Below are 14,510 nucleotides of genomic sequence, written 5' to 3' on the forward strand. Positions count from 1 at the left end.
GAGCTGGCAGTCAGCAAAGAGCCCGACGCGGGGCTGGAACCCACGAACCGCGAGATCATGACCTAAGCGAAAGTCGGACGCTTAACCGACTAAGCCACCCAGGCGCCCCTATCACCATTTTAAACTAGATAATTCTGTGTAATGGAGGGCCTGTCCTGCACATTGTAGGATGTTAAGTAGCATTCCTGACTTCTACTCACTAGATGCCAGTAGCACCCCTCTCAGTTGTGACATTTATGAATTACATGTCTCCAGACATTGCCAAATGTCCCCACAAGGGGTGTGCACAAAACCACCCCTGGTTGAGAATCACTGGCCTTAAAGAAAAAGTATCTTTCTTCTAATTATCCCCAAAATGTCATATGGTCAATTGTATTAATTGTTTCCTGCTGGAACTTACCATGGTCCTGGGACTATTCCTCCAGGCTAAGCAGACCCAGATGCTCTGGCAGCAGCTCCCACATAGCGTGTGGTTTCCATTCCCTTCCTCCTATGTCTGTCCCTTGGACCCTAAGTGGGTCTGCATTTGTTTCCATGAATAACAGACTTAAGCCTGCACAGGTTATCCCAGGTGGCTGACTGTGACTTGGAGAAGCTCTCCTCTCCTGACAGAAACTTTGAGGGCCCATCCAGGGCAGTATGTTGATGTCCCAATGGACAGATGAAAATTGTCACTTGGCCTGTATGCCTTCTCAGCACAGTTTGTTATCCACAAACTGTTTTTTCCAGTTTTGTTTGGAAAATCATTAGTCATGTTTATATAAATCCCTGTTGCTGTACACCCTCGAGTCTGGTATATACTAGCTACTTCTCACGTGAAAAAAATGACTAATTAAAAAAAAGAAAGTGTATATTTCTGAGTGTCTACTCCTAATATTTCAAGGTTCCTATTCTGGCTGAAATGTGTGAGACATGGCCATCTCCATATCAGGCACAGAAACCCCTCATACTTGTATTTCAGATGTTTTGGAATATGAATGCCTACCTCCTCAAACTGTCACACAAAGTGCATTTCATACACTTTCATACATGTCACTTAACAGTTATCTTAAGCATAGCTTTTCCCAGAAATCTGGTACAAACTCATGTCGAGCCATTTTCTCATCATGCTGCACAGACAGAAACTTCATTTTATCCATGTAGATCTGCTTTCCTCTCCTCACAACTGGTTTCTTCTTACTTGCACTCATTTGCACGTTTTAAATTTATATTTCGGATTCTGAATATTCGGTGTGTACAAGACTTAGTGGATACAGGATTTAGACGAGGGGACTGCAAAAGTCACTTTAAAAATTAATCCGTTATAACCATTTCAGTCGAGGGCTAACAGAGAAATGCGAAATATGGTTCTAGGACGCTGACGAATTTTCTTGGGTGAGGCATAATCTCTCCTGTCCGGTTCTGACTTGTTGACGAGGGGGGCGGAGTTAATGGAGAGAAGATTCAGGATCTGAGCTGGAAGGGGTTTAAGGCTGAAAACATTTGTTACTGCTCTGGCTCCTCCTTCTCCGCCCCCAATTCTGAAACAAGGCGCCCTGCTCGATGCTTCCAGTGAATACTTTTTGCCAGAGCGAGGAGACGCAAGATGCACAATACTCCGCGGTGGTTAGAGTACAGAATCGCTGGGTGCAATCTAGGGCAGGGCTCAGCGTATAAGTGCCATGGTCACAAACTGCTTTGCAACTCTGAGTCGCCAAGATTAAAACTTTTGGGATTCGATAAGTTCGGGTTCAGAAACCATCACACTTCTTGGGGAAATAGCTCAAACTAAACATCCCATTCCAAGTCTAACTTTGTATTCAGTATATTATCCTCTCAAGTGCAAAACGCTCTTTCTCGTTCTCAAATATCAGGCAGCCAGGGAAGGCTAAAACGTATTCGGCAAGCAGTTTTTTCAGACAAGTAGGCAACAGTGACCACCTGCTACCAAACCAGGAGGGTAGGACGGTAGCCGAGAAAGGCCAAACGTAATAAACCGCAGTAGCGCTACAGAACGCAGCCGACGTCTGACGTAAGCTTTCCTGCCGCAGTGCATAACGGGAGGAGTGGCGGACAGCGCTGGGGGCGCGCGCCTTCTGTAAACTAAAAGAATTCCGCCGAAGACCAGAGCGGTGTTCTCGGTGCTCGTGGCAGCTTGGGGTTACCCACTTGTGGAGACCGCGTTGCTCACGCGGTACGGGGCCACCCCCGGTTTTCTTGAGTCGCACGGTGACGCAATTGCGAGCGCGCCAATCCGGGGCTGGCTGTAGCGCGGTCTCGTCAAATTTGAATTTCCAGACTGTTGTGTCTGGGAACCTCGCCGAGGGAGTGAGGGTCACCTGGGGTCGGGCTACGGGGGGCTGGAGCCGATTTGGGCCAGTGGCGCGAGCCCTGGGGCGCCCGGCCCACCCCACGCGAAGCCAAGCAAGGACTGCCGCCTTCTAGCTCTCTCAGGCCCTTCACTCAAGGTATGAACTCCTTGCACTGCTTCCTCCGCCCCCTGCCTTTTGTCCCCTCTGGCGGTGAGTGTCCCCAGCCCCATCAGCATTCACGGTTCGCGTGGACTTCTGTACATTTCTGGCTTTGGTAGGGGTTTCACGACTACGCCTTCGTTGTGTACTTATGTATTGCGTGTCTATCGCAGTTATCAAGAGATTTCGTTTTGATAGTGAACGCTCTAGGCGTTTGTTCTAAAATCACTTCTAGTAAGAAAAAAAGCTTTACGTTAGAATGATTTGTGTGCATCACTGCCCTTGGACCTCAAGATCCACAGTGCTATAGGGGCGCCTGGGTGGCTTAGTCGGTTGAGCGTCCGACTTTCGCTTAGGTCATGATCTCGCGGTTCGTGGGTTCGAGCCCCGCGTCGGGCTGTGTACTGACTGTCACCTCAGAGCCTGGAGCCTGTTTCAGTCTGTGATTCCCTCTGTCTCTGACCCTCCACTGCTCACACTGTCTCTCTCTCTCTCTTTCTCTCCTAGAAAAAAAAAGATCCATAGTGCTATAGAAAGAGTTGATCCATCGAGCTCATGTTTTTTCTGGTTAAATTTCACATTGGTTGCCAACACGTGTAGGTATTAATAAAATTATTCTCCTCTTCAAAGTTAAACACTGTTTACAGTTTGGTGTAAATTCCAGTTTTCCCCCTGTGCTTATGCTCGTGTGTGTTTACTGACGTGTAATTGTACGTCCTGTTGTACTGCTTCTTTTTAAATATTTCCTGATTATATTCTGTGTCGGTAGATATACAGGGATATATCTTTTTATTGAAATATAGAATTCACTTGTATGGATGTAGCAGTATTTCGACCCATAGTGGTGAAGCTCTAGATTGTTTATAATTTCTCCGGTACGTCAGTGAACGTCCCTGTATAGTGCTTGTTTAAGAACTTGGCTTTGCAGTCAGACTTAGGTCCTGCCCTGAATAGTTGTCAGTAGGACTTTGGGCACCTGTGCCTTAGTTTCCTCATCTTCAGAACTCTTAAGAGTTGCTCTAAGGTTATGTAGTGTCTGACATATGCAGTAAATATAGACTGTTACTACCACTTATGTATATTTGAATTCACATATCAACTGTTACTACCACTTACATATATTTGAATTCTTATGTAGTAGTTTCTGTAGGAAAAAAAATTTTTAAGTGGAATTTCTTGACCAACAGCATGCACCCTAATATTTTGAAATTAATCTTTACCAATCTGCTGAATTTAAGAAGTCCCCCTGTTTTAGTTTGCATCTCTTCACTTATGAGTGAAATGGAAGTGTCATTTGACTCCCTGGGTGGCCTTTTGTATTCTTTAGTAATTGTCTTTAATGCCTTTTGGCCATTTTCTGGGTTGCTCATTTTTAAAAATTGATTCATTTGGTCTCTTTGAATGTTATTTATATTATATGTCAAGTGCTAGTTCCCCCCCCCGCCCCACCCCAAGTGTATCATTTGCCAGTTAGCTTAAAATTTGTCTCATTTTTACCAGCTCCACCTCCCAGTTTTGGTAGGTGTTCTTTGGGATTTTTGACTCTTTCCATTATAATAATAATTCGATTACTACTGCTACCATGACAGTAAATTCCTAGAAAAACTTTTCATGTAATTTTCGGAAGAAGAGTAACAGTTATATTCAGAATCATATCCATGATAATAACAGTTGTTTAGCCCTCCTTACTTATATATTTACATTAACTATAAATGCTTATAGCTAGATTTTTCATATAATGATTTTCCATGCCTGTATCTATTTTAAATAAGTAGCAATTTTTCCTGAGTACATCAGCATTTGCCAATTTTAAGAGTAAAGGCAAAAATTAGATTTTCCAAATAGTTTTAAGCACTTAGTGAATCACAAGCATAACATTTTAGAATTCACCTTCTTTTCTCTAGTCCAAAAAGGAACTAACGGTTTGATAGTGATCTATATTAGGTAAAGTATGTTTGACCTTCAGGATACTCTTTTCCTCAACTTAGGCATGCCTCTTAATGAATCCTCATCCTCTAACATCTGTCTTTTCTATCAGAGTCTGAGCATTATTATCTGTTTTCTCTGCTTTGCTCTTTTAACTAGGAGGAGAATGGGGCTTTGAGTGTTTGTCCTCTACCAAGTGATTTCTTCTTCTGTATCTATTCTGCAAAGCTATAGGTCAGAAAATCCTAGGTAATTCTTTTTTTCCTCTGCATCCTCTCTTCTACCAGCCACCCAGAAACCACAGACAACTGTTGTCAACTCTTTGGGCTTCTGCTGAGTTGTTGTTTATCACATAGTGGGAAATAGGGGCTCCTAAGAATCTTGTGTGTCTTTTTTGGAGAGGGGGGTGGAATTTGAGGTTTTTCAGAATCTTGACTGTTCACCTCCATCCTACAACATGCTTGAATTGAGAGGGGAGAGGTTGGGCAGCATGAAAGAGGAGTTACATGCTGGTTCTTCAGGCCTTTCAGTAGGACCGTAGTTATCTGCCGTTAAATGAAAAAACTAATGTGTATGTCTACTGCAGATTGGGCCTGTTTTCACTTCCACTGACTTAAGTATTTTATACTTCCTGTTGAGCATTTCCTTAGGTTGTGAGGAATTGAGATTGTATAAACCTTACATACTTTGCCATTTTTTTGTGCAGTTGGCCCAATTTATTCATTTTTTTAATTTTGAGAGTTTGAAGTGAACTGCTAAGTGAGTATTTTAACTCCCAGCACAGGATTCTTTCACTGGCATATTGCCAAACACATAAATCTATGCATTGGTACATATTCCCAGAATTAACATTTTGTGTAAGAGTTCAGTAATTTTTGTGTAACAAGGCTAGACCCAGGATAGCCTGCTTTGTCAGTTCTTGTTTTTGAGGAATATTTCCTTTTTTTTTTTTTCCTCTTTTAAACTATTGGATAAAATGCTATTTGTATATGAAGTTTTAGCTTGCATATTCCTCACAGAAATTACTTAGATAAAGATACTTGAGTCTTTGATATGACTGCATTGGTATTTTCTGTGGTAGGTATTTATGTTTATATGATGTCAAAGACTGATTGGAATACTTGCAAATTCAGCAATAGGAGATGCAGTAAGTTGAAATTAGTAAGTTCCAAGCACCTTGAGTGGAAATCTTTTATTTATTTACTAAGTATTACAGATTGCAACTGTATGGTTGATCACCTAGAATCCTAGGTATGAGAAATAAAATGTATTTATAAAAACAAGCTAAAACAAGTCTAAGACCATGTATCCTCAAGTACATGATTGCCTCTAAAAATTCTGAATAGCATTAAATTTTTTAAAAATCATAATGAGTATTATTTACTTTTGACTTGAGGGTATTTTGACTAAACCCTCATGGTTAAAATGTTCTGCAGCATAAGAAAATCAGGGTTGGGGATGATTTAACTAAAAAATTGAATGAATTTTTCAGCTTTCATTAGGACCTATCATCATAGCTGCTGCCTTAAATTTAAGTGCATAAAGGGAAAAGTTATGTTTGTTAAATTTAATCTTTTATAGTCTAATATAGAACCATATGCAGATGTAAGTTAATGCTTTTTGATGTAAACATTAGATTGGGACCTCCAGGACTTGATGTTCAAGTATATTTAAAAATCAGATACTCAATATTCAATTCTTAGGGTTCTTAAGTAGATGATTTGATGAATGCTGCTTTTTCTGGGGAAGTAAATTTACAGATCAAACTGCTCTTCTAAAATAATAATAAAATGAGACTTTAACAAAAATATAAAACCTTAGATTTGTGAGCCTATAGATTATCCAGTGTTGTTATAAACCAACTAAGCCTTAGTATAATATTGTTATGGAAAGCAAATGAGCTTTTTTTTGCATCCAAACATGGTAAAGATTGATTTTACATTGAACTACAGGTTCTTCTGGACCCCTGCTGAAGGTCTACTATCCTGAAAATTATAGTTAAGTGAATTATCTGTTAGAGAAAACTTGTTGCTACTATTTATCAAGATGATTGCAACACCTTTGAAATATCCAGGAAGTCATTTATCTTCAGAGACATCTTCTCAAAGAAGAAATATGCCTATGCATGCAATCTTTTTTGACAGCATTCCTGCAGGCACACTTACTCCTGTAAAAGATTTGGCAAAATATCAGAACCCCTCTTTAAAATTGAGTGACCATAAAAAGACTCATTTCCTAGAAATGACAAATTTTAATAATAAAAAAATATTTCATTCTACAATGCTAGCAGAGGCTGCCTCCTCTAACAGCTCTCTTGATATCAGTGCCATAAAGCCCAACAAGGATAGATTAAAAAATAAAGCAACCTATGAATCACCAGGAAAAATATTTCAAAGAATGAAAGAAAAAGTACTGCGTGACAAGCAAGAACAAGCATCAGGCAACAGTAGTTTGTTGGAACCACCGAAAAGTGAAAAGAAAATTTTCACTCCTAAAGGAGCTGAGAGAAGAGTATTGCAGCATACCTATGTCTGTGAAGAAAAGGAAAACAACAAATCATTCCAATCAGATAACAGTTCACCAAGAGGTTAGTTTTATTATGTGTTGGTTGAAAAGCTATAATGTGTTATGTTTATTGTGTCTTATACTGTTTTAGGTACTCAAGATATAAGAGTGAACAAGATGGACAAAAATTCCAGCCCTTGTGTAACTAGCTCACGTTCAGATTGTGGGAGAGACAAAATATGTAGTTTTTATGGTACAATAGAAGAGAAGTGCTATGAAAAGAAAAAGCAGAGTAAGGATGATGGCGAGAGTTGGAGTAGGTTTTAATTTTCCATGTGGTGGTCAGGGTATGGATCAATGAGAAGATGACATTTGAGCCAGAAAATTGAAGGAGGTGATAGATAGATACAGATGGGTATCTTGGAGGAATTGGGAAGGATGATCCAGACAAGGTAACAGCTGGTACAGATCCCCTGAAATAGGAGCATTTCTCAAATTCAGGGACGACTTATGAAATTAGTAAATCATGCAGTGAGTGGATAGAGGTGGGGAGGAGGGGATAACTAAGTGTCAGATAATATAGAGCCTTGTCGATGACTGTAAGAGTTTGGGCTATTACATGAGCAAATTAAGGAATCAGTGGAGGGTTCCAAGCACAGAAGTGACAAGATCTGACTCGTATTTTAAAAATATCACTCACTGTCAATTTGAAATAGTTACTGCAGTAATCTAGGTGAGAGATAGTGTTAGTTTGGTTTAGGTGGTAGCAGTGAAGATAATACATGTTTGGATTCTGTGTATATTTTGAAGGAAGAGCTCATAGGGTATGGAATAAAAGATACAAAGGGTGGCTCTAGGGTGTTTTCTTGTTGTTTGGTTGGTTCTGGGTTTGTTTGTTTTGTTTTTTGCCTGAGTAACTTGAAGGGTGGAGTGATTGAACTGAAATGGAATAGACAGGGCAGGGGGCTCCATAATTACATTTTTGTTATGTTAATTTTGCTATATCTATTAAAAATTGAAGTGTAGGGGCACCTGGGTGGCTCAGTTGGTTAAGTGTCTGACTTCATCTCAGGTCATGATCTCATGGTTCATGGGTTTGAGCCACTAATCCGGATCTGTGCTGACAGCTGGGAGCCTGGCGTCTGCTTCAGATTCTTTGGCGCTCTCTCTCTCTCTCTCCCTCTCCCTCTCCCTCCCTCTCTCTCCCTCTGCCCCCCCTCTCCCTCTCTCTCCCTCTCCCTTCCCCCCACCCTCTGTCTCTTTCTCTCAAAAATAATTAAATATTTTAAAAAATTAAAAATAAATAAAAACTGAAGTGTAGATGTGAATTAGGCTGTTGAAAATATTAGTTGGAATTTAGGGAAGTGGTTCAGGTGAGAAAAATACATTTGGGAATCATAAGCACCTAAATGCTATTTGAAGAGATTAAAGGAGCTCATCAAGGAGTAAGTGTAGAAAGAGAAAACGTTCAATGATGAGTCCTGGAGCACCCCAAAATTTAGAATTTAAAATAAAAGATAGTAGTGAAGGCTGTAAGAAGAAGATGAGGAAGGAGAAAATCCAGGAGTGATACTTTGGAAGCCAAAGGAACAAAATGCTTAAAGGAAGGAGTCTTTGACTGTATCTAATGCTGCTAATGAGTCAAGTAAGATGAAGGATAAGATCTGAGTTCTGGATTTAGCAACATGAGGGTCATTGTGTCTTTAATGAGGAGAGTTTGGTGAAGTGATAGGAGCAAAAACATGATTCAAGAGGGTTCAAGAGAAAATGTGAGGGAGAGAAATTGACAGTGGTGAATATAGACAATTCTTCGAAGAGAAATATGGGCAGTATGGTTTTAAAATATTTTATTGTTTTTAATGTATGATGATATAACATTTTTGTATGCTATTGGGAATGATCCTATAGGGAAAGAAAAACTAAAATTGGTAGTATGATAATACCCTTGAGTACTTGGAACTGAATCTAAAAGTGGAAGTTTTGGCCTTAGCTAGGAACATAAACAGTTCATAAATAAGAAGATAGGCAGTGTTGTATGACTGGAGAAATAATCTGAAGTGGGCAGTAAAGTCAGCTGAGAGTAAGCATGGGAAGCAGGTATTAAAGTTTAAGGAGGTAGAGGTTTGAATAATGCAGGATAGTGGAAGACTAAATGGTCTAGGCTTACATTTGATTTCTTGGGCAACATTAAGGACCTAGTTGAAACTTGTGAGCATGAATTTAAATAAGAGCAATAAATATGGTTATGACTTTTTCTCCAGCCCTGCTTAGCTGCATAGATGCTGCTCAGGAATAGGCAGAGCATTGGAATTTATCAGGATTGTAATTTTATCAGAGTGAAGAGGACAAAGGAGTTGAGATATATGTGTAAGGGAACCATGATATTTAAGTTAGTTATACAGAGAAATGAAGACCTGAAGGAAATGAGGAAGTGTAAAGAAGTGTAGGTCTTGTTAGGATAGTCGTTGGATTTGAGAGAATAATCTGGAAAGATAGGAAGTGGTCAGAATTAGAGACATTTGAAGTGAGCTTTTTAATGAGTTACAGTAATTCAGAAAATATATTTTACATGCATTATCTCATAATCATCCTTTCATCAGACACTATGAGTAGATGCTCATTTAATAGTCTAAAAAATGGGGCTTACAAAAAGGTTATGTCTCCTCCATGTATCACGTATGATAAGCGACGGGCTAAGAATTAATGCAGGTGTCTATTGGAAAGCCCATGCTCTTTACTACACAATAGATTGTGGATATACTGTTGTATTTCAGAGACAGTGGTCTATTTTAATACGAAAGAGTATGAGTTTAGGATAGAGGTGGAGTACACAAAATCTGTTTCATATAGCCTGGGAGAAAAGAAAGTAGCAAATGAAATAATGCACATTAAAACATGTTTTATTAAGTGGAACTAAAGAGGAAGAAATAACTCACTGCTTCGAGAATCTGATGACTCTTTCCCCAGAAAATGTGCACATATATATATATATATACAAACATTTTGTATGTAATTCCAGAGACCTTTTGGACTCTGCATGGACTTTGGAGTCTGCATGGACTGTGCTTTAAAATAAAAGACCCAGATTCTATAGCATGTTATATCTGATTGAACTATCTGATTGAATTGTCTTTACTTCATTGCCTTGCCATTTCTAATAGAATGAGTTAAAGAAATAGAAACTTATCCTTTTATGACACTTGTTATTATGGTAAAATCTTCATATTAAGATTTTAAAGCTAAAGCTGCATCTTAAGCAAAATCACTACCAATTTTTTCAATTATATTTGAAATTAAACATATAAAAGAAAATAATTGATTTTTTTCCTCTAATTTTAAGTCTGTTACTTTCCCCTTTGTGTGTGAAAGAATGTCGACCATGATGAAATAAAACTTAAACCATCTAGGATGCAAAGTAGAATAAAATGTAAACAATATTATTAGTTTCTACTTATCTAGTTGATAAGCCTACTAGATTTTTGCCTTTGAAGGCCTACTAAAGAGATGTCAAAAGGATGTAAATTATGATTGCGTCTGCTATTGAGTCACAACATTTAGACTTTTAATAAATAATCTACAACTCTTTGGCTGTTCTTTCAACATTTAGAAATTTACAGCAACCAGAAGCAGAAGCAGAATTTTCAAGACTGGATGGTACTTCATATATAACTTAAGATATACCTATCTGATTTATTGCAGCACCAGAATTATATTCCAGATCTCTAAGCTTCTAGTAATATACTTTTGTCTAGAGCTGGCAAGTTATAACATGTAGTTTTGAAACCATTCTTTCTCGGTGTAATGTAGATAGAATGGGATGAAGGCATGAGAAAATAAAATGAGAAATGGAACTCCTTTGTTACAGAAGTGTACTATATTGAACTGATCATTATTGAATATAAGTCTTAAGATTTTAAAAAGGCTTTTTTTTCTTCTCAGTGACTAATACAATTCAATTTCCTCTTTCTTTAAAAAAAAAAAAAAAAAACCTCAGTGCAAGAATTTCCTCTAGAATCATCAAATAGTACTTTCTTTCTGATAAAGCAAAAGATTCAATGTCAGCAGGAAAAGAAAGCATAATTTAACTTATGGTAAAGTCCTTTTTGTTTTGTTGAGTGTGTAGTTAAACATTCTAGATAGTTATTCTCCCCATGTAGGCAATCCGTTTCAGAGAAACAGTGGGCAGAAGAAGGGTGGAGCATTACTAACCTAAAGACTTCTTTTGTATATGAACAGCTTTATATTATTCTATTTCTCTCTTAATTTCATATGATTCTTATATAAATTTGGTTTGGTTTTGTATTTTTTGCAGAGGTTCCATTTCTGAACCAAGAACATGAAAATGTTTCAGCTGCAGGATTCTCAAACAAGACATTACCTAGAGTTCAGTTGGCTAAACAAATTCTTCACTCAAAGGAGAAAACATTTGTAACCACTAAGTCTAAAAAGGACACCTTTGTTTTAGAAGGTGTTGAATCTGTCATTGAAAAATCCCAAAATACAACTGTTGAGACTCTCAGTACTAACTGTGTTCCTGTTAAAAATGATGAGCAATTAATTTCTGATAGTAAGGTAGCAACAGAAACGACTTCACAACAGGAAATTAAGGAAGGATATGAGAATCCAGTGCCCACAGAGACTGATCTGGGTTCCATGAATGATACATGTAAAATTGTGCTTGCAACTCCAAGATTTCATATAACAATACCTCGGAAAACAAAAAGAAATGCTTCAAATCGTTCTCCTCCAGGTACACTTCAAACTCTTACAAATGGAGTTAAAGAAATTAAGGTAGGAAAACTTAAGGCCAGCGTGCATTTGTGATTTTACACCTATTCAAGAGCTTGAGCTCCTAAGCTCCCTCATTAACAGTAGCTTCATATTTGTGTTTCATTATATTTAGTGTAGAGGCAATGTGGCCTACTGAAAAGTGCAGTGGGCTAAAAGTAAGAGAATCCAAGTGTTAAGTTTTAACTTTGCTCTATTTCCAATTGTGTAATTCTCAACAATTTACTTCTTTTGGGGATGAACACTGAGTTCATTTCTGTTCTTATTTTTGTTTTTTTGTTTTTTGTTTTTTCCTGATTCTTGGGTACTGTTAACAGCAATTAAAAGAGAAAGGAATTGGAGAGCCTGGGTGGCTTAGTTAAGTGTCTAACTTCGGCTCAGGTCATGATCTCGCAGTTTGTGAGGTCGAACCCCACGTTGGGCTCTGTGCTGACAGCTCAGAGCCTGGAGCCCATTTCAGATTCTGTGTCTCCGTCTCTCTGCCCCTCCACCCTTCATGTCTTGCTTGCCTTCAAAAAAAATAAACACTAAAATTTTTCTTTTTTAAAAAGAGGAATTATAGCATCTGAATACTTGAGAATTTTTCCTGTTGTAAAGTAATATAGACTGATCATTAAAACACTTTGGGCCATCACACTATATTATAGTAGGATAAATTCTCTGAATGAAGTAGAATGGAAATACAAGTTCAAGGAGAAAGATACAATGTATATTTTCTAATTGTTATAGGTTTGTCAATTAATATTTAAAAGAATGATGGTGGTATTTAAATTTCCATTTAAATTTGAAGGGCACTTGGTTGGCTCAGTAGAGCATGTGATTCTTGATCTTGGGGTTGTAAGTTCAAGCCCCATGTAGGGTGTAAAGATTATTTTATTTTTAATTAATTTATTTTTTAATTTCTATCCAAGTGAGCATTTAGCGCAACAGTGATTTCAGAACTAGATTCCTTAATGCCCCTACCATTTACCCTATCCCCCCTGCCACAACCCCTCCAGCAACCCTCTGTTTGTTCTGTTTAAGAGTCTCTTATGTTTTGTCCCCCTCCCTATTTTTATATTATTTTTGGTTCCCTTCCCTTTTGTTCATCTGTTTTATATTTTAAATTCCTCATATGAGTGATGTCATTTGTCTTTCTCTGACTGATTAATTTTCCTTAGCATAATACCATCCAGTTCTATCCATATAGTTCTAAATGGCAAGATTTCATTCTTTTTGATTGCCAAGTAATTCTCCATTGTATATATGTACACCACATCTTCTTTATCCATTCATCTGTTTATGGACATTTGGGCTGTTTCCATACTTTGGCTATTGTCAATAGGGCTGCTATAAACTTTGGGCTTCATGTGCCCCTTCAAAACAGCACACCTTGGATAAATACCTAGTAGTGCAATTGCTGGGTCATAGGGTAAGGAACCTCCATAATGTTTTCCAGAGTGGCTGCACCAGTTTGCGTTTCCACCAGCAGTGCAAAAGAGATCCTCATTCTCTGCATCCTCGCCAACATCTATTGTTGCCTGAATTGTTACTGTTAGCCATTCTGACAGGTGTGAGGTGGTATCTCACTGTGGTTTTAATTTGTATTTCCCTGATGATGAATGATGTTGAGCATTTGTTCATGTGTCTTTTAGCCATCTGGATGGCTTTGGAGAAATGTCTGTTCATGTCTTTTGCCCATTTCTTCACTGGACTTTTTTTGGGGGAGGGTGTTGAGTTTGATAAGTTCTTTATAGATTTTGGATACTAACCCTTTATCTGACATGTTGTTTGCAAATATCTTCTCCCATTCCATTGGTTACCTTTTAGTTTTGCTTTTGTTTTCCTTGCCTCCAGAGAAGTGTTGAGTAACAACTTGCTGCAGCCATGGTCAAAGAGGTTTTTTCCTGCTTTCTCCTCAGGGTTTTTGATGGCTTCCTGTCTCAAGCTTAGGTCTTTCATCCATTTTCAGTTTATTTTTATGTATGGTGTAAGAAAGTGGTCCAGGTTCATTTTTCTGCTTGTTGCTCTCCAGTTTTCCCAGCACCGTCTGCTGAAGAGACTGTCTTTATTCCATTGGATATTCTTTCCTGCTTTGTCAAAGATTAGTTGGCCATATGTTTGTTGGTCCATTTCTGGGCTTTCTGTTCTGTTCCATCGATCTGAGTATCTGTTTTTGTGCAATACATTACCGTCTTGATGATTACAGCTTTGTAATACATCTTGAACTCTGGGATTGTGACGTCTCTAGCTTTGGTTTTCTTTTTTAAGATTGTTTTGGCTATTTGGGATCTTTCCGGTTACATACAAATTTAAGAATTGCTTGTTCTAGCTTTGTGAAGAATGCTGGTGTTATTTTGATAGGGATTGCATTGAATATGTAGATTGCTTTGGGTAGTATGGACATTTTAACAATGTTTGTTCTTCCTATCCAAGAGCATTAGGAAAATTTTCCATTTTTTTTATGTCTTCAATTTCTTTCATAAGCTTTCTATGGCTTTCAATGTATAGATTTTTCACCTCTTCGGTTAGGTTAGATTTACTACTAGGTATTTTATGGTTTTTGGTGCAGTCATAAATGGGACCGATTCCTTGATCTCTCTGTTGCTTCATTATTGGTGTATAGAAATGCAACCGATTTCAGTGCATTGATTTTATATCCCGTAACTTTGTTGAATTCATGAATCAGTTCTAGCAGTTTTTTGGTTTGATCTTTTGGGTTTTCCATATAGAGTGTCACGTCATTTGTGAAGAGTGAAAGTTTGACTTCTCCTGGCCAATTTAGATACCTTTTATTCCTTTTGTTGTCTGATTGCTGAGGCTAAGACTTCCAATACTATGTTGAATAACAGTGGTGAGAGT

General features: G+C 38.1%; 1 protein-coding gene across 1 annotated transcript in view; it reads left to right on the forward strand.

The window, feature by feature from the left end:
• The first annotated feature begins 2,114 nt into the window (after positions 1 to 2,114).
• MIS18BP1 (MIS18 binding protein 1) overlaps positions 2,115 to 14,510 on the forward strand; it is a 50,930-nt gene continuing 38,534 nt past the window's right edge. Inside the window, exons 1-3 of the mRNA XM_039257424.1 lie at positions 2,115 to 2,447; positions 6,329 to 6,963; positions 11,194 to 11,672. Of these exons, the coding sequence (XP_039113355.1) occupies positions 6,423 to 6,963; positions 11,194 to 11,672 (1,020 nt within the window). The 5' untranslated portion in view covers positions 2,115 to 2,447; positions 6,329 to 6,422. The remainder of the gene's footprint in view (positions 2,448 to 6,328; positions 6,964 to 11,193; positions 11,673 to 14,510) is intronic.

The sequence above is a fragment of the Hyaena hyaena genome, unplaced genomic scaffold, assembly GCF_003009895.1.
Source record: "Hyaena hyaena isolate Hyena2069 unplaced genomic scaffold, ASM300989v1 scaffold_621, whole genome shotgun sequence".
Lineage (NCBI taxonomy): Eukaryota > Metazoa > Chordata > Mammalia > Carnivora > Hyaenidae > Hyaena > Hyaena hyaena.